Source organism: Mauremys mutica, chromosome 12, assembly GCF_020497125.1.
Source record: "Mauremys mutica isolate MM-2020 ecotype Southern chromosome 12, ASM2049712v1, whole genome shotgun sequence".
Taxonomy (NCBI): Eukaryota; Metazoa; Chordata; order Testudines; family Geoemydidae; genus Mauremys; species Mauremys mutica.
The window spans coordinates 75,013,017-75,035,197 of NC_059083.1; the positions used below are offsets into that span (position 1 = coordinate 75,013,017).

Consider the following 22,181-nt stretch of genomic DNA (forward strand, 5'->3'; position numbering starts at 1 on the left):
AGTTCTAATTCAATGTTTATTGTTCTCAGTTTTCAATGCTGGCAGAAGCTGTATCACAAGAACGTCAAGAAATCCAAGCCAGAGAGAAAGCACAAGCAAAAGTAGGTGTATACCAAACCCATGGGGAAAAAAACGCAGAAATTGGGCATGTCTTTGGCTTAATTGGCTTGTGAGTTGCTTGGGTTGTTTTTTTTTTGATCAGCTCCCAGCAAGGAGTGGCAAGCAGGGTTAAGGGGGAGAGAGTGTCAGGGGTGCACAGCGGGACCATAACAGTCCCAGACTGCACCGTGGGGGGGATCTAGTCACAGAGTGTTGGGATTGGCTTGTTTTGAAATGGGATTAGCTTGATTTTTGGTTTATTGTAAAAGTCAGGGTGCTTATTTTCTATGTGAAAGTTAGCAACTGTGTTCCAGTATGCAAGTGATTTCTTGTTCAGAGTTGTTTTGGTAAATCTCAGTATTCTTTTTAAGACACTGCACAAAACAAAAAGGGAGTTAAGATCAAAGATGGAAAAGGAAATACAGCAGCTGCAGACACTGATAACTCAAAATGACGATGACTCCTTCTTCCAAGAGCTGGAAGCAGAACGACTGAAATCCAGACTTCAAATGGCTTCTTTTCAGTATAGCAAAAGCTATTTCTTGTAAGACTTACTTTAACTATTAAATATCAATGCAGCTTTTATATCTGGCTAAGAAACTGCTAAGGGTATGTTGGGGAATTGCTACAACCAGAAGGTGGTGGCTGGTTGTTCTGTAAAATGTTGTCCGTCTGGTTTGCAGTGTCAAAGGCACAGTACTATGGCTGTAAGTGTCAGTAACTAGGACTTGAATATTTTTAAACATACCTTTTAATAAAGTTAAATTAATTAGATGATTGTTTGAACTTGATAAAGGAGAATCAGACTATTTCAAGCTACCATTCAGCCTCCAGGTCAAAGTTTTGCTGAAGAATATGACCTACCTGTCTATTGTACTCAGTACTCTAAACCTTTTAAGGGTCTGAATATTAAAATTCCTACATATCAGTGCTACATTATTTGGGCATTTTAGGCTGAATCAATGCCTCTGAACTTCTGACTACAAAGTAATGAAACTAGAAATGTGGTGGCAGCTCTTTAAAACAAAGGAGAACTTGCTCAAGTTCCTTGTGAGAGAGCAGGTCAGAATAGGGGTTTCCTTCCACCTTTGACATACAAATCAATTATTTAAAAGTACGGGGGGGGGGAGGACTTCACTACACTGTACACAGCATTACAGCATAGTGCTTATGGGATACATTTACATATAATTTAACCAGGAATATATTTTTGTAGTGTTTTAGCTCTTAAATAGCTAGTACTAAATGAGATTACAGTACTTGTGCCCAGTCATGTCCTCAAACAAGACTGTCATCTCATTCTTAATCACTCACACACTTCAAAATCTAGAACACTTTTTGCTAAAGAATAAAACTGGTAGAAGACCTTGCAGGCTCTTAATTACTTCCTAGAGTGAGCATATTAGTGTCCTTTTACATTTCAATTTTACAGTGGTTTCTCTATGCAATTATTGTCAGCAGATGGCTGCAATAACTCCAGTATAGGCACTACTTATAGCCTACCTTCATGGTGGGAATATCTACAACAGTCAAACCATGTTAGTATTTGCACATGGTTGAGGTAGACTTTAACCAAGCTGTTTTCAAGACCACATGGTTTGCGTCACTAAGCTACTTGGAAAGATGCTGTCCTAGGAACATGATGCAAGCATTTAGATCTAAAACCAACATCTTGTTACACTAACTCTAGTTTATTTGAGAACAGGTAAGGAAGCAGTGGGGTAAAGTAAGATGTATTATACTTGCATTCACCATTCTCAATGCAAAATCTATTCAGCTATCATGCTAAGGTAAGGCAGACTAGCTAACCACAAACTGACAGTACATTTAAGGCAAAGACCCTACAGTTCAACCTGAATTTAATGACTTAGCCTCCAGCTACGACTTGCTGTCAGCAGTTGAGAGGTGGCTCTTGTACCTGTCTTCTGTAACACTGTCATTTACCTCTGCTACTGAAATACACGGGCTAGTAGATTAAGTGAAGGAATAAGCCTAAATGCACAGGTTCTAGTTGGAGCTCAGCTACAAACAGTGTTAAAGCCTTATAGGCAAAGTAACTAGGGATGTTAATAGGCTTGAAAAATAACTGACATTAAAGCACAGTGCTAATTAGTAGGCTAAGGATTAAGTCTCTTGCTGTTTAACAAAACTAGAAGTTTTAGATCCACCCCCTAGAATACACTCTCTTCACTAAACAGGACCCAAAGCTGGTTGTTCCCTATCTGATTAGCTGCCAGAAGCAAAAATCTTTGGGATTTGCTTGTATAGGACTATTGGTACCTGTCACTCAACATTGAGGGCCTGGCCTGATAAGAGATACAGAAAGCAATTTACAAGAGAAATAGAACTACTCAGTCACAAGAGCATTCATGAGATTTAGTCTTATGCATGTGGGGGAAAAAAGTTCACACTAGCCTTGGTGGGAGAAAGTAGAGAATTGCACCTTGACTGAAGCTTCTGACAGCTTAAATAGTTTTTCATGTGGCAATAGCCCTGTTAAAAACAATTTACAGAATCACTTCCAAACAGTTAACACACTAAAAGAGACCAATCCCTTCCCCCCACTGCTGTCCAATGAGTTGGAATGAAGACAAAGTATTTATTGATTTGATTTCATATTTATATATTTTCTTGCAAGGAATTCTGTTCAGATTAGCTAAAGCCAGCAGGAAAGTCACCTCTTCACTGATGATGAGAGAAATTCTCCTTTGAGACATGTTGATACTCAAGTGGCTACTGTTAAAAGCCACAGAGGGAGCTGGGAGAAACAAAGTTAAGTGGAACCTCAGCATTATGAAGTCACCAATCAACCAACCGCACACCTCATTTGGAACCAGAGGTATGCAATCAGGCAGCAGCTCAGACCAAAAAAAGCGCAAATACAGTATTGCACTGTGTTAAACCTAAACTACTTCAAAAAAAAAGGAAAAGCACCGTTTTTCTTCTGCATATTAAAGTTTCAAAACTATATTAAGTCAATATTCAGTTGTAAATTTTGAAAGAACCACCATAATGTTTTGTTCAGAATTATGAACCTCCATACACTGAGGTTCTACTGTGTAAGGGAAAACTGGCTACAGTATCCATTCCTGAATGCTGTTTTAAGGCTTAATACTTGCTATATATGGAAGTAAATGTAAGAAGGCATCAGATTAGTTTCATACCTTGTACAATATACTCTCTCTGATTGGATCCGACTCCCTGAACACCTCTAAAGTTACAAATGTAAGTCAAAGTAAACCTTTAATTAAAAACTTTAAACGTTTTTAAACCATTGATGCTGTGACAGTGCAAACAGCATACAATTTATTGCTCAACTTCTGCATGGGTACATTAAGTTTTTAAAAACCATTTTATACAGATGTTTTGTTAAAGCTCATGTAACGGATGGCAATACAATGAATATCAATGCTAAAAACACTCTGTAATAAATATAATAGAAATGAGAAAATAAAACAGTTTGTGGAGGGAAAATTATACTTGAGTATAAACTAATTACAGCTAAAGACAAAGCTTGGGACATGGCAGAGTCAAAAACCTACTATATAGTGTTAAATACAACAAATGGCACCTGTTAACTATATGGTGCAGTTTAAAATCTGAAGCAATGTGAGCATGCTACATTAAGCTGTATAATGCATACTTATGATATAGAAGCAAAGCTTTTACTTCCATCAATGCAGCCAGTTTAAACGCACCAGAAGTTTAATACAGATGTCGTGCTGTAGAACAAAAATACAAAAGGAAAACTTGTGTGCTCTGGACTCTAGTATACAACAAAAAATGGTAAAAATAAATCAGTTTAGGGAAGCTGAATCTATGTGCAAAAAAATTAGAATACATACTGTACAAAGCACCATCACAAAACTCTTTACAGTGAGAAATTAAATCCTCTGAAATTCAGCTATGCACTGTATATTTGAAATCTATAAAATAGTCACTGTTCATAATTAAACATTCGTAACAAAAAGCAACAGCATGAAAACATGATGCAGCATTTCTCTAAAACAACTTTATGCAACTAAAGAATGGATAAAGTAAAACCCAGTAAGGACAAGCTGAAATAAATATTCACATTGATCATGGGGTGAAAGTCCAAGGTTCAATGCAACATAGGGCTTAGCACCTGTTTGAGGGAAAGCGGCTGACATAATTTTGGAACTAAACTTTCATGGGTCAATACTTCTGCAAAATGTATTAGAAAACTTCTGGCCAGCTGGGGTGTTTTATTTAAAGCTCTTAGTTATGAAGGTAAAAAGGCACTCCAAATACTTGATGTATTCCTCATAACTGATCAAATATGTAGAAATATTAATTTTGTCTATCCATGTCCATAATATTTTAAGTTAGATTTTACAACATTAAACTGGTGGTACTAGAGGGATTACACAACACCAAAATGCCTAGCAGGAAAGCAATTTACCTACAGCTAAAGCTGCTGTGAAACTTCAAACACTGGATTAGGGTTTTTTTAATTTTGTTTGCAAATTCTAATAAACCCTTACATTGGACTCAACATCTCAAACCTATAGGAGGTTAGGATAGGGGCCAGCTACAGCTGCGTGTTCTGGCTGTTTAGTGCAGGGAGTAGACTACAGTAGGGAGGGAGATGCATACCTGAAACAGCAGAGGCCAGATGCCATCAAGAGACCTTGTACAGTGGCAGCTCAGAAGAGGCACTGAGCTGCAGCAGTCAAACCTGGGGATACGGTATTTGTGCTCAGTATCCCTGGGCTGGGTCCTCTAGTGTAACAGATCTGCATTGCCCCTCCCCCCAAGGAGTCACTTGGATGAGGCCTTGTTCTATTCATACACCACAGGGAAGAGCTGCTTGCAGGATCAGGGGAGTCACATGGGACGAGACTTGTCTGTAGGAAAAATCCCAACCATACCTTGGGCAGGAACAGAACAGAAACAGCCACCTCCCCCAGAGAGTGGTGCTGTCAATAGGCCATTCCTTTTGGATGAAGAATGTAGTGAGACCATCTCAGCAGCCTTGCACACCAAGGCCTTGCGAGTCACTAATGAATTTTCCAGCCTGGGAAGTGACAAACGAACTCTGTCTCTAGAGAACAATCCATCTCATGACCCTCAGAGTTTGGGAAGGTCTCAGAGGCAGTGTTACCACTCAATGTGACTGAGCTCAGCACAGAGCTGCAAGCCCTCCAAATGAGGAAAAAGGTCTGGCAGACTGCAAGCCCAGCTGCCAAAGCAGATCTCTTGGCTGCTTCCAGTGTGCATCAACAAGCAACTAACCTCTCCACCATGCACAAGCCCAGATTGGTACGTTTGTTAGAACAAGCAGCATCTAGCAATCATACTACTGAAGAAAATAAGTGAAAATGTGGATTTGCACTACCAATGATGGTATCATCTCATTACGACTGCTCTCAAATAGACATACTATTAGGCTATTAACAGTCATTCCAATGAACACAGTCCATTATTAGCCTACGTGCTGTAGCAGTCAGATTTGGCAGAATGAATTTATATGTTGACATTCACAAACTACATAGAATAGACAAGATAAAAAAAATCACTAGTTCATTATATAACTTATGCTGTGAAAGGAAATAATTGTTTACATCCCATTGTGTTAGTAAGTTCAAGATTCTTGTTTCTTATCAATGTAAAAATAGTGCAGATTTCTGATGATTAATTATGATCCAAGTTAAAAAAAAAACCACAACCCAACGCTGATTAGAAAAATTGGAAATTACCTCCAAATGTTGCTGCCCTCATTTCTGTGCCAGAGGGCAGGCAAAATGCCAGTTGTATATTATGGATCATGCAGAAGAATGCTGCTATAAAAAACGTGCAGTGAGTAGCCTACCTTCTCCATACCCCAAAAAGACAGCACGCTGACCTCACAGTAAGACGCTCATTTAAACAGCCCAGGATTCCCCCCACTGGTAGTGCATTATGTTCCCATTTGAACTGTCCAACCCACATTTTAACTCTTACATATATTTACTCTCATCCCTACAACCAGTGACAATGTTGTGCTTTACCCACCTCATTTTCAAAGCACATCACGTGGTGCGTGTTTGTTGACAGAAGAGCTTTTGCAATTTGAGTTAGTTACTTTTCCTTATTTGTAATTTGTGCAAACCCACAAGACATGAGCAGCCAAACAAAGATTAAAGGTGGTTTACCCGATAAGTCTTTAAGCATCAAGAAGTACACAATGTGAATTGGCTGCATTTGAACATAAAAAGTTTTGGTTGATTAGATAGATACAGTGGGTTCTGAAACCAACTGATGACCAGGCAGAAGGCTGTCAACATCACCTCATCACCATGCTTTAAGAATTTTTTTTTAAAATGTAGCATTTGTTTTAAATTGAAAGCAAACCAAAAATACTCTTGACAATATCAACTTGTTACAAAAATGCTTGTTTAAAAAAACTGAAATGACTAATGCTTTTTAAAAAAGGATTATTCCACATTTAACACAAAGTACTGTACCAAATGCAGTATTTCACTCAGACTAGGAATCTGACAACTGATAGAAACAGGACACAGAACTTCATGTCTAATTCACGCTTGAAAAATATAAAAAGCCCAATTCTGGGTAACATTTAAGTTGAACATATAATGCAGAATATAATATTTCACTATAAGAAAACGCAGTTAACATGTAAGTGGCTGCAATTAAAAAGGTTAATGATTCTTTTAGCCAATTTTATGCAAAGTTAGAATAATCCAAAAAAAAGTTTTGTTTTTTTTAAAATAGCAGGTATAGATGCTGTTCATTATGTTTACTCAAGCTGAAACGTGATTTGTACCGACTGCTGAAGTTGTGTCTTCTTGTCTGTGAGAATAGAAATCAGGTAGGCAAATAGAACAGATTACCTTTTACAAAAATAGTAGTAGTCTTTAAGTGTAGAATACTGCTTAACTGTCAAAATGTAGCAAAAGTCAGCATTCTGTATGGTCAAGATATTAGTTTTTAATAGCAGCTGAATGGTTCCGTGGCAAGAGCCACAGGACCTATTTTCTTGAAGAAAAAAAAATCCAAAATTGTCCTTTTCCTCACAGTGTTCTTGAGTAAAAGAGGAAAAGCATTCCTGTATTTCAAGCATTTCTTGAGTCTTGGCTGAGGGGCGGGCTTTCTGGCTGACAGGAGTATAAATAGAGTATCAGGTAAGTCTGCAAAGGGTCATTCCACAGCAAATCCACATGTTTCTTCAATGGCGGTTAGCAGCTTCTCATACAGCTTATCATAGCTTTCATAGGGAGGAATGTCTATTCGATTAAAGCTGTTAACAAAAAGCAAAAGCTTTTTAAAATGAGTTTCAACTCTACTGAGAAATCCAAAATTGATGCAGTTCTGTTGCACTACAACTGCATTTAACATCCTTGAAACTTTGGTGATAAGCATGCAACTTCTTGTATTAGATTATTAAATTACATTATGATAGCCAGCAGAACTACATTAATATAAACAAAACCAGACCATCTCCTATTGCCATAAAACATGGAATTCTTTACCAAGCAGAAAAGTTACCAGGAGAGGAGAAATAAATGACAGTTGATAATCTAGATGTGCTATATCAGTGGACCCATGTCCATTTACCAAAACGCCAATATTTCCATGGAGGAGTGAAAACGTAACATGGTCTTACCAGGTATGAGCTTTCGGCAAGTTATTAGTGCTGGCATCAATCTGGTGTATTGTAAATAGCCTGGGCCCCGCAGCACCTGCAAATCCAGTAAAGATGAATTCTCTAGCACTACTACAGGATATAACCCCCAAACTACTATCTTGTAACTGTTATGAAGGCAGAGTGAGAAGTAAACAGATGAGCCATGTATTAAGGAAATGAAAACAGTATAATATTGTGGCAGGGAGGGAGAGAACACAGAACAGGAAATGGAAAAGCTGTCTCTCCACATTTCCCCATCAGACAGAAATTTGGTTTTCTGCACACATGCACAACACTACTTTGACTGTTTAAGCCAGTGAAAGATACACAAGAACTAGCAGTACAAATATAAATCTGTGCTGCACTAAGATAATACAGTAGAGCCTGATCCACAGAGTTTTTATACAGTTATCACAATTTCAGTTAGGGATGTGATTTTTTTTTTTTTAAAACTAATACAACTTAGTGTGGTCGCATTCATACCACTATAGCTGATTTCTCCTTGTACCAGAATAATCTACACTGGTGTAAGCACATTTATACCTGTATAAACAGCATCCACATCAGGGTCACATTTACAAGGGTGTGATCTGTGACCAAGACAGCTCTGATGGCAAAAGCCCCTAGTGTAGTATATTAGCAAAAGGAGAAGTTATTACCTTACAGTAACTGGAGTTCTTAGAGATGTTGTGTCCCATGGATACTCCATCATAGGATGTGCATGCACCTGTGCACTCTTGATCAGTAATTTTAGTTAGCAGTGCCTGTGGATCTGTGCCTACACTCTATACATCCTTGTGATCTGGTGTAAGAGTATATAGGGAGGGTGGACCCACCACTGCTTCAGTTCCTTCTCAGACTGGAAGCACAGGAAGACTCCACTGCATAGGAGAAGAAAGGCAGGAGGTGGAGCACCCATAGGGACAACACATCTCAACTTCCAGTTACTGTACAGGTAAGTAACCTCTCCTTCTTTGAGTTATTGTCCCTATGGCTGCTCCACTGTAGGAGACTCCTAAGCAGTGTCTTGACATGGAGGCGGATCTCAGCACAGCTCTGAAGACGGTGCTGCTCTAGGTTATCTCTGACCTGGAAGCAGGTTGAATAGCATAGTGCCCAGAGAACATGTGCACATAAGACTAGGTTGCTACTCTGCAGTCGTACATGATGGGTACGTCTTTAAGAAGGGCTATAAAGGTTGACTGCGCCTGTTGGAATGAGCAGTCTGCTTAGGAGGAGGATGCACTCCTGCAGCTTTGTAACAAGCTAGAATGCATCAGAAACCCATTTACATAGTCTGAGCAGAAATTGGCTGTCCATTCTCTTGGCAAAGGAGATCAAGAGCCTGGAGGGAAAACCTTGAAATGTGTTGTTCTGCCTCTAGGTAAAAGGCAACGGTCCTTCTTACATCCAACGTATGGAGGCTAGCTTCCTCCCTCAAGGAATGAGGCTTGGGGTAAAACACTGGTAGTCAGATGTCCTAAGTGACATGGAATTCTGAAGAGACCTTAGGCAGGAAATGAGGATGGGAGTGAAATGTCACCTTGTCATGGCAAAATGTAAGTAGGAAGGGTCAGCCATGAGTGCCCTTAACTTCCCTACCCTTCTGGTCAAAGTTATGGCTACTAGGAACAAAGTCTTGAAGATAGATAGAGGCATTGAGAAGTAGATTAAGGTCCCACGATGGTGCAGACTACGGCCGTTGTGCCAGGGAGGGGAGTCATATCCTGCAGGTCTCAGACAGCGGAGCACTCCATCAGGAGGAACTTCAATCTATCCTCCCTCAGCTTAAGAAGGTAATAATGGAGAGGCTAACAGAAAACTCTGCTATGCTTTGTTTCAAGCCAAGGGCAGTTGAGAAGGAACTGGAGCCTTGGAGGATCCACCCCTCCCTATATACCCTTGCACCAGAGGACAAAGATGTATAGAGCACACACATGGATCCGTGCACACGGTTAACTAAAATCTACAATCAAGAGTGCACCAGCACATGCACATCCTATGGCGAATGCACTCATAGGGACAATAACTTGAAGAACTTCACTTTTACCGGTACAGCTTACTACACTCAGGGTGATGATGGAATAAGTTATACAACTAAAAGCTACAGCTTTGCCAGTACTAGCTGCATCCATGTTAGCAGCATTTTTATCAGTATAGTACACTGGTATAGCTATACTGACAGACTGCTTCTACTGCAGATTTGACCATAGGGTGACCAGATGTCCCGATTTTATAGGGATAGTCCTGATTTTGGGGTCTTTTTCTTACATAGGCTCCTATTACCCCCCACCCCCTGTCCCGATTTTTCACATTTGCTGTCTGGTCACCCTAGTTGTACCACTTTAGCTATACTAATATAGCTAAAGTGGTACAACTTCTGTGGTAGTCAAGGCGACACTGGGCACTGGTGGTTGTATGGCCCTTCCCAGACACTAGGATACAGTATATGCTGCAAAATTCTAGCTCATGTTAAGGATTTAACACACAGGTTAAGCTAGCAATGGCAGTAATAGGGGTCACTAGCAGAACATTAAACAAGGCAAGTATCTAGTGGGTAATACAGTGTGTTAATCATAGGAAAGAAGGCACCTAAATTAGCGTGGGACTGCCACCTCTGCTTAAGTTTTTCATGTTGCCATTTAAATATGCAACATAGTATAGAGCTCCTCCTATATGTGTTAGCACTCAGTGGAGTACTGAATTCTGCTAACGGGTGCTAACGCCCATTAATGAAAACTTAGTACTGCAGGGGATCTATGCCATCTTAGGAACCCAAAAGACTACACAGGCCCTATGTGAGTGAGCAGGCTGGGTGGGGATAGTTGATTTCCAGAACCCCTGGCTTTTGTAAGTGGCAATTGATATCACAAGGTTTTTGCTCAGTTGGAATCCAGTCTTTCTACCGATAAAGAAAATATTTCTGTTTGGGGAGTGTGTTCTCTTAGACGCTTTCCTCCATCTTGAGAGAGCAAACAGGCCTAAACGGATTGCCTCTGATTCTGTTCACCTAGCAGCATGGATGACAAAGTTAGAACTGTTGCTGCCGAAAGGTAGAGATTCTATCAGAGTTCCAAAGGCAGCTGGATAGTGAGGTAGATTCTTTCTGTTCCTGGCCTGCTCACCACCATGTGGCTCCTTCCATGAAGAAGTCAACATCACAAGAGTCTCCCTCACACCTGTTATAGTCGCAAAGAAGTTACTTGTTGGCTTTCCTGGCCAGGGAGTGAACTGTAGACAGCTGCAGAGGTAGTGAGGGATTGTAATAAAGTGAATATTACAAAACAGGCTGCCAGAAAAAAAAAACAGCCAAGAGAATCACATACAGGTCTCTGATGTCCAGAGTTCACTACAGTTAGAGAAGACTAGAGAATGAAGCGTTTTAGTGAGTGAAAGAATAGGGCAGGTTACAGCTGAGAGTCACAAGGTTATGGGACAGGAGAGAAGAGTAACTGATAAATGATACTGAAAACAACTAATCAAGACCACTAAAAATTCCTTTGTAAAAACAAACAAACAAAACAACAAAAAACAAGTCGCATTACAGACCAATAATCTTATTTTTATGCAAGGTTTCTGTGATGTGCTATTTCTTTCCCCAAATGGATCCATTTTAAGTTGGTTCCCATCGAACTTTTACCTTGTAATGCTTTAAAACCCTGAAGAGGCACTCTGGATGAGCCGGTCACAAACTGGAGCAATCGTGCTCTCCTCTCTTCATCAAAGAGCTCCACAGCTTTCCAGAACCATTTCACAATGTTGCTGTCTGGAGTACAGTGTTTTAACCTAGTATTTGCCTTCCAGTCATTAACATCAATCTTTCCAAGTCCACAAATGATGAGCTGTTAAGAATTGTATACATCATCAGTGGTCAATACAAATAAGTGACATTACATCTAAGCATCAAAATACAATACATGTTTAAAAAAATACCTGTAGATTTCAGTGCAAATGGAAAGTTATATGCTCTCTCTTGTTTAAAGGCACATAGAATTATACCATTTTATTCTGTAGTAAGAAATGTCATAGAATCAAATAGAGCAGCCAATATCCAAAAGTTGTATGGCAAAGATAATTTAGAGAGCTTGAAAGTGTCTTGTGTTTCCAGTGTACACTTTACGGGTCAAATTCTGCATTCAGATGCTGCATCGCTGCCACTGAGTTCAGTAGCTGGGGTATAATTTGGCTCTCAGAATTCAACTAATTATGTTTTTTTCCCTTAATGTAACTTTTTATTGCAGTCATATCCACACATATTGTACAAATCAGATTAAACACATTTACAAGACAAATGCACAAGTAAAATGTATCTTGGACTTGGTTTTAATTTTTTGTTATAACATCCATCCCCTGATTTTGTCAGAGCTTAAATAAAAACTGCACTGTGAACGTGTATCTAAGGGTTTTATCACCATTGCATCTGAACGCCTTCAGTTTAAAAATCAATAGCTACAGCCAAGTCCCTAGTGAACTTCATGGAGTCTCTGGCACTTCTTCCTTTTTTGAATAAAACCTCTATGTGCATTTATAATGTTTTTATTTTGGGGTGGAAATGGGTGTCTTTGAGCAGAGGAGAGTGTCAGTGTTGTGCGGGTCATTCTTGCGAGGGTGGAAAGGCCTATTTCAAAGAAGAAGGTTTTGCAGTATTTCTGAAAGAGTCAAACTCTGGATTTGCCTAATCTCCTCTGGAAGCTGGTTCCTCTAGAAGCCAGATCCTCTTGACAGAGAATGCTTTGTTCCCAGTTCTCATGAGGCATACACAAAACTATTCTGAATTTACTGTATGGCCTGCTCACTGGGAGAATAAACAAACAATCATAATTTATTCCAGAATAACAATAACTTTACAAAAGGAAACACAGGAAAAAGTGGATAATTCACACTTTAGCCATTTTATAAACCAAAACACATACAATGGCTCTGTGGTTGTGCAGGATTGATAGAGAGAAAAATCCCAGATATGGATTCTGTATTAGATGTCGGTTTTTAAAAACAGACTTTGGGAACCTGCTGCATTTGTCCAGGGCAATACGGTATTTCAGGTGCTGGATCTTTACATTTAGTAGAGCACTTAGTGGCAGTGCTAAGGCATACATGTGTTTTTAAGGGTAATGCACTGCCACCTCCACTACAGAGAACACTCTGGACCAAAATGAGGTGATTGTAGATACTTCGGAACCCAAAAACCAACTGAACCAATGTACAAGAGGGGGATCCATACTACATGTCCTATCAGAACTGACTGAAATAAAGGAAGTGGCTACTTCTACAGTCACTATAAAACACCCTATTCAGTCACTCCCAAGATTAGCAAAAACAAACGCCCAAACCTGTGTGTATACACTCTACTAAACAGAGCTAAGCAATGCAGCCTATATGAGAGGGAGAATGCTTCAACCTGACAAACCCAGCTACTGATTCTGTGGAAGATATACAGAATTGAAGGGGTAAGAGATCAACCTCAAAATTCCAAGGCCTGGATGACTTTTTGTGTTTAACTGTGGTGCTTGTAATATTGCACCTGCAAAACCCCAAAAGCACTGGGGATGCAACTTAGCACGTTGTTTAGTCTCAGAAGTATGCATCAGCCTTTTATTGTTACACTTGATGACATAATGCAACATTAGTGTACTGACCTCTAGCTCCTTCTCATCAAATGTCTTCAGCAGATGTTGTGGGATTACTTCATTAAATCCCTTCTGCAGTGCTAGAAACTGAGCTTCAATTCCTCGTAAAAACCGCCAGTTTACATAAAGCCTGCAAAAGCAAGCGCAAATTCGTTTTGTGAAAAATATATTAAAACACAATAACCCTGCACTTTATCCAGCCAAAAACTAAATTTACTGACAGCAACAACACAACACAATAAAACTACTGTACTAGTGCTTAGATAAATGTGGCACTGGCAATAAGGTCAAACAGGCCAAATTCTCTCAGGGAGGAAACTAAAAGAGAAGCTTTGCTTGAAAAATAGATGGATGATTATTTAATACCTGACATATTCTTTTTTATTTTCCTCTGTGACAGGGATGCTTTTGCCATTGGGTTTCAGTTCATGTTGAATAATTTCCCCATATGCATTGTGTTCCACACAGAACGTATGGTCCAAGACACCTGTAATATCATTCTCTCTTGTGGAGGGAAACAAACAAATGGTTCAGTGGAGAAGACATACTCTGCAAATGTATTACATTCATAAATACTTATGATAGACACCTCAATTTCATTTTCTAATCAGATTTGGTTTCAAAATATTGATAATAAGCATAACACAAGAAAACCTATTACTTCTTTATTATTCTCAAATTATATTTTGGAACACTGTCAAACCTTTTGATGCAACACTTTTAGCAACATGCTGCTGCTATTTAATGGTTTACATCAGGGGTAGGCAACCTATGGCACGTGTGCCAAAGGCGGCACATGAGCTGATTTTCAGTGGCACTCACACTGCTCAGGTCCTGGCCACCGGTCCGGGGGGCTCTGCATTTTAATTTAATTTTAAATGAAGCTTCTTAAACTTTTAAAAAACCTTATTTACTTTACATACAACAATAGTTTAGTTATATATTATAGACTTATAGAAAGAGACCTTCTAAAAACATTAAAATGTATTACTGGCACGCGAAATCTGAAATTAGAGTGAATAAATGAAGACTTGGCACACCACTTCTGAAAGGTTGCCGACCCCTGGTTTACATGATCAATAAATAGAAAAACTAAGTTATAATTTCTGACAAGTTAAACAGTCATAGGCTCAGTGAATCAAAAATTCTTCCATGTTCAAAAATTATTCACTACACTCGTCCATGCCTCTATAAAGCTGAAATACTCCATTTTTGTTTACTATGAACACTAGAAAGATATACTTAGTCTAGAAAGATATACTGTAAATCTACCTTAGACATTTGTATTAATTCTAACAGAATTTTAAATATCATAATTATTAAATGTGCAATACATACAGTATCCAGACTAAACTGTTATGAAGATCTGGGTCAACCAATTCCATGTCATCGAGAGTAATTGGCTTTCCTAGCAATTGCTTATAGAAAGGCAATGTGAAGCCCCCATCAATATAATGTCCATGAAACACAGCCATCCCCATAATCCGTCCAACAAAATGGAAATATGATAAGTGTTCCTGGAAGAAAAAACAAATGCATTCAACTAAATCAGACTTCCAGAGAGAGTACTTACTGAATTTCAAATTTCAGAATTAAGACTTTACAATCAAAAAGTTTATAGGTTTTTTGTCGTCATGCTTTCAGAAGTTGGTTGGCAACAATTCAGAAATCCTATTACTCAGCACAGAAACAACTTTTATTCATGCTTTCCGTAAAGCAATTCAAACATCTGGCACCAAGATTAAGGAGAAAAATTTGGTATTTTTCTTTAATTCTAAATACAAAGGAATCATGCCATTGCACAAATTCAATTTCTAGCAATGATAATGTGAGAATTAGACTCCTAAGTCTAAGGCATTCCCCATGCTTATTTGAAGATGAATTTCCTAAGCCACAGAAAGAATGAGTTCTGTAAATTTGTCATCATTTGTACCGGGTTAACTGCAGAGTCTGGGTTGATTTGCAGCGTATAGATATCATCTCGTGAATACTGGAAGAGGCCATAATATGGATTCAACATTTCATGAGACAACAGGTAAAGCCATTCCCTGGGGAAATAAAATAATTTTACTGCATGTTTCAGACAAATACATTTCTATGTTGACAAGTTGTGCAAAAATGTAGGTTTTCAACTGTAAACATTTACAGTGATGAATACAGAGTTAAGCTATAAACAGGACAGAAAGCAGAAATTACTTTTTCTCGCCCAGTAAGCATACAGTACTTTTAAACTGGCTGGGACCCAACTCTGCAAGCCTTTTCTTCAACTTAATCTCCATATTTTTAGTTGCTTCCCCTTCTTTAGGCATTACACATTTAAGACAAAGTTGTACTTTGTATATTTTACTCACTATACAACACTGCTGTATGATACTCTGCTGAACGTATCCATTACCTGAAGGCCATTTACATTAAAGGCTTCAATTTAAAGTGCTAAATAGGTTTGCACTGATTGGTAAATATTGGTTTAAAGGGCGGAGAGGAACAGCCATAATTTTTCATACTGCTCGTTAGCTTTGCTTCTTTGGCTGCCAGCAAAGCAGAGGGCTGATTGTCCAAGGTAGGCCAACCAGAAGTAGTGCTAGAAAACACTAGCAGAAGAATGGAAAATGACACCTTACTGCATCTGTTATTTCTACTTTTGAAACATTTTTGTTATAACTGAACAAGCAGCTGTAATTAAGTCAGCAAAATATTAGATTGTTGTAACAATACTGATTAAATGAGAAGTTATCCTCCGGGGATGAGAGGTTACATGAAGCAAACACACTGTAGTGTTGTTATGCAAAATCAAGTAAAGTTATGTAGAGCCCTGCAACTCCACGGTTATCTGCTTTATATCCAAGGATGTGGATATCTGCGGAACATTTTTGTGAATCCCGGATAAGATGCAGATACACATTTTGTATCCACGCAGGGGTCTAAAGGTATGTTCAATATAATAGTTGCCTTGTGTCTTTCATTACGACAACCTGCCATACAGCACCTAGAAATGCCAAAGAAATACTACCCAATTTTGGGGGGGCAGATGGATGCTTAAGAATGAATGAAAGTTACAACTTTCACTACTTACGTATTTTTTAGAATTTAACATGAAAGTGCTACAATACACCACAATAAATATGTTAACAGCTTTCATTCACAGGTCACACATCCATATGCCAGCAAGGATGGGCATATTAATATTTTTGACTGTATTACAGTAGCATCTAGGTTATTTTACAGTAGCAACAAGGACTTCATATTAAAATACTTGTAGCTGTTATATCAAAACCAGTTTAAACGATGTTTAAACTGAAACATTTGCTATCAGCAGAAAAAAATGCTTTAACAAGTGAAAAATTAAAATAGGCTTACTTCCCTACTCTAGAGTAACTGCTAACATTTGACTTTAAATCCTAGTCAAGGTTTTTCATTCAAAATTACAATATTAGACTCACTTTTCTTACCAAAAATGTACCACAAGGTGGAGTCAGTTCTTAATGGTGTAAACTCTCCGATATCTAAGCTTCAGTAACCAGAAGGGGGAAAAAAAACCAACTACATCTTCAGTGGAGTTACTAGAAACATGTCTCACATTTAAAATGCATCTATATTAAGATCTGCAGTAATCTTGCAGATTTACTTATAAGATATTAATTCCTTTGTTAGGGTATATTTTCAACTCTAGAGAAACACCAGAAAACAGAGAGAGAATTTTGACATACAAATTATTAGTGGAATACACATTAAAAAAAAAAAAAGACTTTTAAAAGACACAGTACTTAGAAGCAAGATAATTTAGATCATGTTTTCTAGCATACCTGGCAACCCCTCCATAATCAAGGCCTTCTTCTCCACGAAATTTTATCATTAATCGCTTCCACAGGTCCTTTGGCCTCATCTTCATGACTTGCCTGTAAGACTCCTGCAATCACACCATCTACGGTCTTATTCACTGCTGTTTATGGACAGACATCCTACTACTATTTGTTATGGTAAATCATTTGACTCTCAGTACCTAAAACAAACGGTGTCCTTTCAGTTATTAACCATCATTTCTCAGACTACCGTGTTTTCTACCAATATAACATTACCCATCAAATAAAAGAATAGATATGCTAGAAAAGCCATGGATCCTTAAATTGCTTGTCATGTGCAGGGATCATTTCTCTTTTGTTTTGTCCTTCTATAGCTTCTACAACTAATTAAAAGCTATAATTGCCAGTAAACTGCTTTTAAAATTGAAAGTGTTATATAAGGGCTCATTGCCCATGTTTTGTCTTCTCAGACAGGAGAAATCTGTAAAGGCTAGGTACAAAAACAAACCTTCAGGGGAGCATTAAGGAATATCAAATATTGCCAGCACCGGATGCCCCCTGCTACTGGGAAAAATAGAGTTACACCTCTATCAGGTAACTCCCACACACTACTGGAAGAAAATGTGTGTGGATAGAGAAACTGAAGAACAAAGAGGTAGGAGGAATGAAGAACTGGGTATTAAATGTACAGCTTCTATTTGAGAGCAATGTCATGATGCCCTGCAGCTAGCACACCGCCTCCAAGGAACTACAGCTTTCATTCAGTGTTGTCAACCCTTGCTATTAGAAAATCATGAGTCAGACCCTCAAATATCATGAAATTAAAAAAAAGTCCTCATGATTTTTAAGCCAATGAAATGTGGGTTCTCTATTTCCCTACTGGTTTCTGAGCCTCTAAGGTGTTCTCAGGTCACATTTTCAACCTTTCCTCTGCAACCACACAACTAAAAACGTACCTTTCTAGTACAGCGAGTGCCCTGGGGAGAGCAAGTTGTTGGCTGACTGTGATTTCTAAGTAAAATTAGGCCTCACTCCTGATCTCATGATAGCTCTCAAATGTCTTTTTTTTTTTAGCAAAATAAAAAAATAAAAAAAAAAATAAATATTCCTGACATTTGAGAGTTCTATCGCAAGACTGTGAGTGAGGCTCAACTTTACTTAGAAATCGCATCACTCATGATCAATTTGTGAGTTGGCATGTCTGATTACTGCACAGCACCCCCCCAGCTAATTAAAGTGAGACGAGCGAGTCTTCAAAGGAAGATTAATTCAGTCTCGTTTGGTTGGATAAATGGTAACCACAATGTGGAGACTTGGAAGTTGAGTGTAAAGTGAGAAGGTTGCAGTGGAGGGGAGCCAAAGAATTACAACTGCATATGATCATTTCAGCAAAACAAAGTTGCAAAATTCCAGTGAGAACACTGCACTTTAGGTGTCTCCTGTCTGTCAGCAGCCTTGACAATTCATGAATTTAAATAGTCTGATTTTCAAAAATCTGAACAAAAATGTGTATTTGAGATACATACTGTGTAATTACAACATCGAAGATGAATGCTATATGAAGTTATTTACCTGTTATAAAAAAAATATATCTAAATTTTCAATCTACACCCTCCTCTCTCCTAAACAACTGTCCCTCCCTTTTCATTTCTTTCCTGGAAGAGAATCACATCTATGATTACCTATGCACTCTCTTCAACCCTTACCCCAAAATATACCATCACCACCCCTCGGAAAAGTTCCCTCCCCTATTCTCGCTCTCCCGTCGCTTAAAAATGGGTAGAGTTTCCTTATCTTCAGATTACCTCAAAAATCTCTTCCCTGGAGACTTCAATACGACAGTGGCCAGCTTGGGGTTGGTGCTGCGACAATTCTTGCCTCAGAATCTTGAGTTTCTGCACTAGGTCTCGCTTATACCTTGGCACAGTCAGACATTCTGCCTCATCTGGAAGCTGGCACAATGATACTACCTGCTGTTGCTGCTGATGATCTTTAAGCTGGTTCTGACGGCTAGAAATAAACAGCTATTTTCAGAAACTCAAGTCACATGCCTGTATTTCCCTCTCAGATATTTTTTAAAATTTTAGTATTTACAACAAAACTAGTTTCAATTACACATGGTTACTTATTGTAATTACATTTTAAAAAATGTCCAGTTTCAGTAAAAGGACAAAAAGAAAAAAAAATCCAGACTTTATCCTGACCAAAGACATATGCTTCTGTCTTTCTTGGCAAGTAGCTGGTTTCAGGGTTTGTTATTTCCATTAGTGCTATTCTATGAAGTACGTAAAAGGTTATAGCACTGTATAATAAAGCATTATCTATACAGTTTTACCACTGAGCTGCTGACACTGAATTTCTTAGATACCATTTCCATATTTCCTGTGCATGTTTTACCTTCCTCCATTTTAAAATTCAGGGATATGCCAAACACTACGTCTCTAATCTACAGTCAATACCACAGTCTGTTTTAAATGGCTTGTCTGAAAAAGAGTAAGCTTTCAAAAAGATGTTTGTACTGGCAGCTTGGCAAGGACCTTGTCCCTTGTACCTGGACTAGTCTGTTCCACAGGAATGTAGGGAGTTCACATGTAACTAACTGGCACAGATAATCACGTAGTTTTACTACCAATTCTGAGAGATTTTATAAAGCTACAGGCATGTGAAAGTGTCCATCTTGCACACAATAAGTGGATACTGTTTGAGCTAGATCAGTGATACCTCATTAAAAAGTTTAGGTGACCCGCCAACTGCATTTTGTCTTTTTTTGCAAGCCAACCAAGGTCCAAATTTGTGGGGAGAAGGGGGGCAAAATAATAGCCCAGCATCCTCTTCTGCCCCTTTCTCCTCACCCTACCAAGGGGGGCACTGGCCACTCACAGCATCACCCTCCAGCCCAGCCCAGCAACCCTAATCCCAGCCCAGTGCAGAAGGGAGAACCTGTGGGGATGGGGGAGTGGGATAGAGAATGAGCCTGCCCTGCACTCACCCCACAGTGGCAGTTCCCATCCCACTGGGCTGGACCCAATTCCCCACTCTGGGCACTGTGACTTGGTTCAGAGGGCCACAGTACCACTCTTCTGTCATGAAAGCGGGGCGGCCAAGCCAAATCTCAGTAGTGCTGTAACCTATCATGCCAGGCCATGTCTGGAGTGGGGAATCAGGCCCAGCCCCACAGGAAAGGAGCCGCAGCTTCAGGGTAAGTATGAGCTGGGCTCCCCATCTGCACTATGCCTGCGACCCACTTAGAATCTTCCCATGACCTGTTGGTGGGTCATGACCCATCATCTGGGAAACAATGACCTAGCACAACGGTGTAAAAAAGGTACACTTTATTTAAGCTGTCCAGCAAAAAGTCTCATGTGGAACACAGAAGATAGTACATTGAATGTACAGTGCTGAATAATGAAGGTTAGATTTCACTATGCGTTTTTTCAGTTGACTGTTATTAATGATATTTCAAACCTCATGCACCAAAGATTCTAAACAGAATCATGCATAATTTTAGACCTGAAAATATTTTAGTCTGTTGACTGTTTTGAACATGATCTGCTAGAAAGCTCCCTATGAACAATGGCCAACCAGAATTCATTTCCAGCAAGTTTTCACCACTGGAACATTCAGGGTTGGAAGTTAAAAGTGAAAGTCCCAGCTTGCTCCAGGGTTTCAGTAGCCATTCTGTTATTACAGAAGCCTTTCTTTTAATGCAATTTAGCAGGGTGAAAAAGGAGGAAAACTGGGACCAGAAAGATCACTGCAGACCAACAACAATTACAAGGTGGTCCAGGCTGCCACAGTTTGAGAAACACTGCCACAGGGCACATTCTAAATCACTAAAACAAAAATAAAAGAGTTTTAATGTTAATATTTGCTTTAATCCAACAGGCTCTAAGGAGGGGATAATGGAATTAAATTCAGTTCTACCACCAATATTTAGGACACATAACTTATTAATTATCTGCTAGTCAGGAAGCAAATTTCTCAGAATAAACTGTAAACTGATTCACATAAGATTTAACAAGAAGCAGATATCAGAGAAATCTCCAGGAGCAATTATTTGGGGGGTGAAGAAAGAAAATTAAATTCAAACTCTAAAAATACCTCTGTAAAGTGACCATGGTTGGTTTTATTTACAATGAACTTCAGTTATCTTAAAACCATTATCCTAAAAAAGGCACTAAAATGATTTAATGAGGAAGACAACCAACATCTCAGTGCTACTCAAAGCTAAAGTGTAAGACATTCTACTTTCCTCTCCATTCTTTCCCAAAAAAATGAGAAAATCATTTCTATGGACTTGTCTACACTTAAAACACTATAGTGGTGAGGTTCACTGCTATTGTTTTTCAGTATGGACACTGATCATACCATCAGGAAGGGATCTCCCATTGGCATAGGTAAGCCATCTCCCCAAGAAGCAGTAGCTATGTTGATGGAAGCATTCTTTCATCAGCTTAGCTCTGTCTTCACAGGGACTTATGACAGTTTTACTATATCGCTCAGGAATATGAATTTATGACATTGCCGAGCAACGCAGCTGGGTCAACTTAATCGTCTAGCACAGGGGTCGGCAACCTTTCAGAAGTGGTGTGCCGAATCTTCATTTATTCACTCTGATTTAAGGTTTCGCGTGCCAGTAATACATTTTTAGAAGGTCTCTTTCTATAAGTCTATAATATATAACTAATGTACTGTTGTATGTAAAGTAAATAAGGTTTTTAAAATGTTTAAGAAGCTTCATTTAAAATTAAATTAAAATGCAGAGCCCCTCAGACCGGTGGCCAGGACCCGGGCAGTGTGAGTGCCACTGAAAATCAGCTCGCGTGCCACCTTCAGCATATGTGCCATAGGTTGCCTACCCCGGTCTAGCATAAACCAACCCTAAAGGTCCACTTCCAAATGGCCCTTGAAGCAAAGTCCCCCACTTAGCTCATGAATCCAGCCCTACATCATTAGTGCTATGTGCTTCTAATGCACCCATGACTGATATCTAACACTATCCTCTCA

At 39.0% G+C, this 22,181-nt stretch overlaps 2 protein-coding genes across 7 annotated transcripts in view; one reads left to right on the forward strand and one right to left on the reverse strand.

Annotated features, from left to right (window-relative positions):
* The window catches only part of CEP95 (centrosomal protein 95), a 29,650-nt gene extending 28,777 nt beyond the window's left edge, over positions 1–873 (forward strand). For all 3 annotated transcript variants that reach the window (XM_044981266.1, XM_044981267.1, XM_044981268.1), the window contains exons 21-22: positions 30–101; positions 471–873. In XM_044981266.1, coding sequence (XP_044837201.1) covers positions 30–101; positions 471–647 — 249 coding nt within the window. In that variant the 3' untranslated portion in view covers positions 648–873. The remainder of the gene's footprint in view (positions 1–29; positions 102–470) is intronic.
* A 2,509-nt stretch (positions 874–3,382) lies between these two features.
* Positions 3,383–22,181, reverse strand: part of SMURF2 (SMAD specific E3 ubiquitin protein ligase 2) — an 88,795-nt gene continuing 69,996 nt past the window's right edge. For all 4 annotated transcript variants that reach the window (XM_044981271.1, XM_044981272.1, XM_044981270.1 and 1 more), the window contains 9 exons: positions 18,980–19,184; positions 17,178–17,281; positions 15,308–15,422; positions 14,713–14,891; positions 13,741–13,878; positions 13,384–13,504; positions 11,388–11,589; positions 7,727–7,802; positions 3,383–7,360 (listed from right to left, as the gene is read on the reverse strand). In XM_044981271.1, coding sequence (XP_044837206.1) covers positions 7,261–7,360; positions 7,727–7,802; positions 11,388–11,589; positions 13,384–13,504; positions 13,741–13,878; positions 14,713–14,891; positions 15,308–15,422; positions 17,178–17,281; positions 18,980–19,184 — 1,240 coding nt within the window. In that variant the 3' untranslated portion in view covers positions 3,383–7,260. The remainder of the gene's footprint in view (positions 7,361–7,726; positions 7,803–11,387; positions 11,590–13,383; positions 13,505–13,740; positions 13,879–14,712; positions 14,892–15,307; positions 15,423–17,177; positions 17,282–18,979; positions 19,185–22,181) is intronic.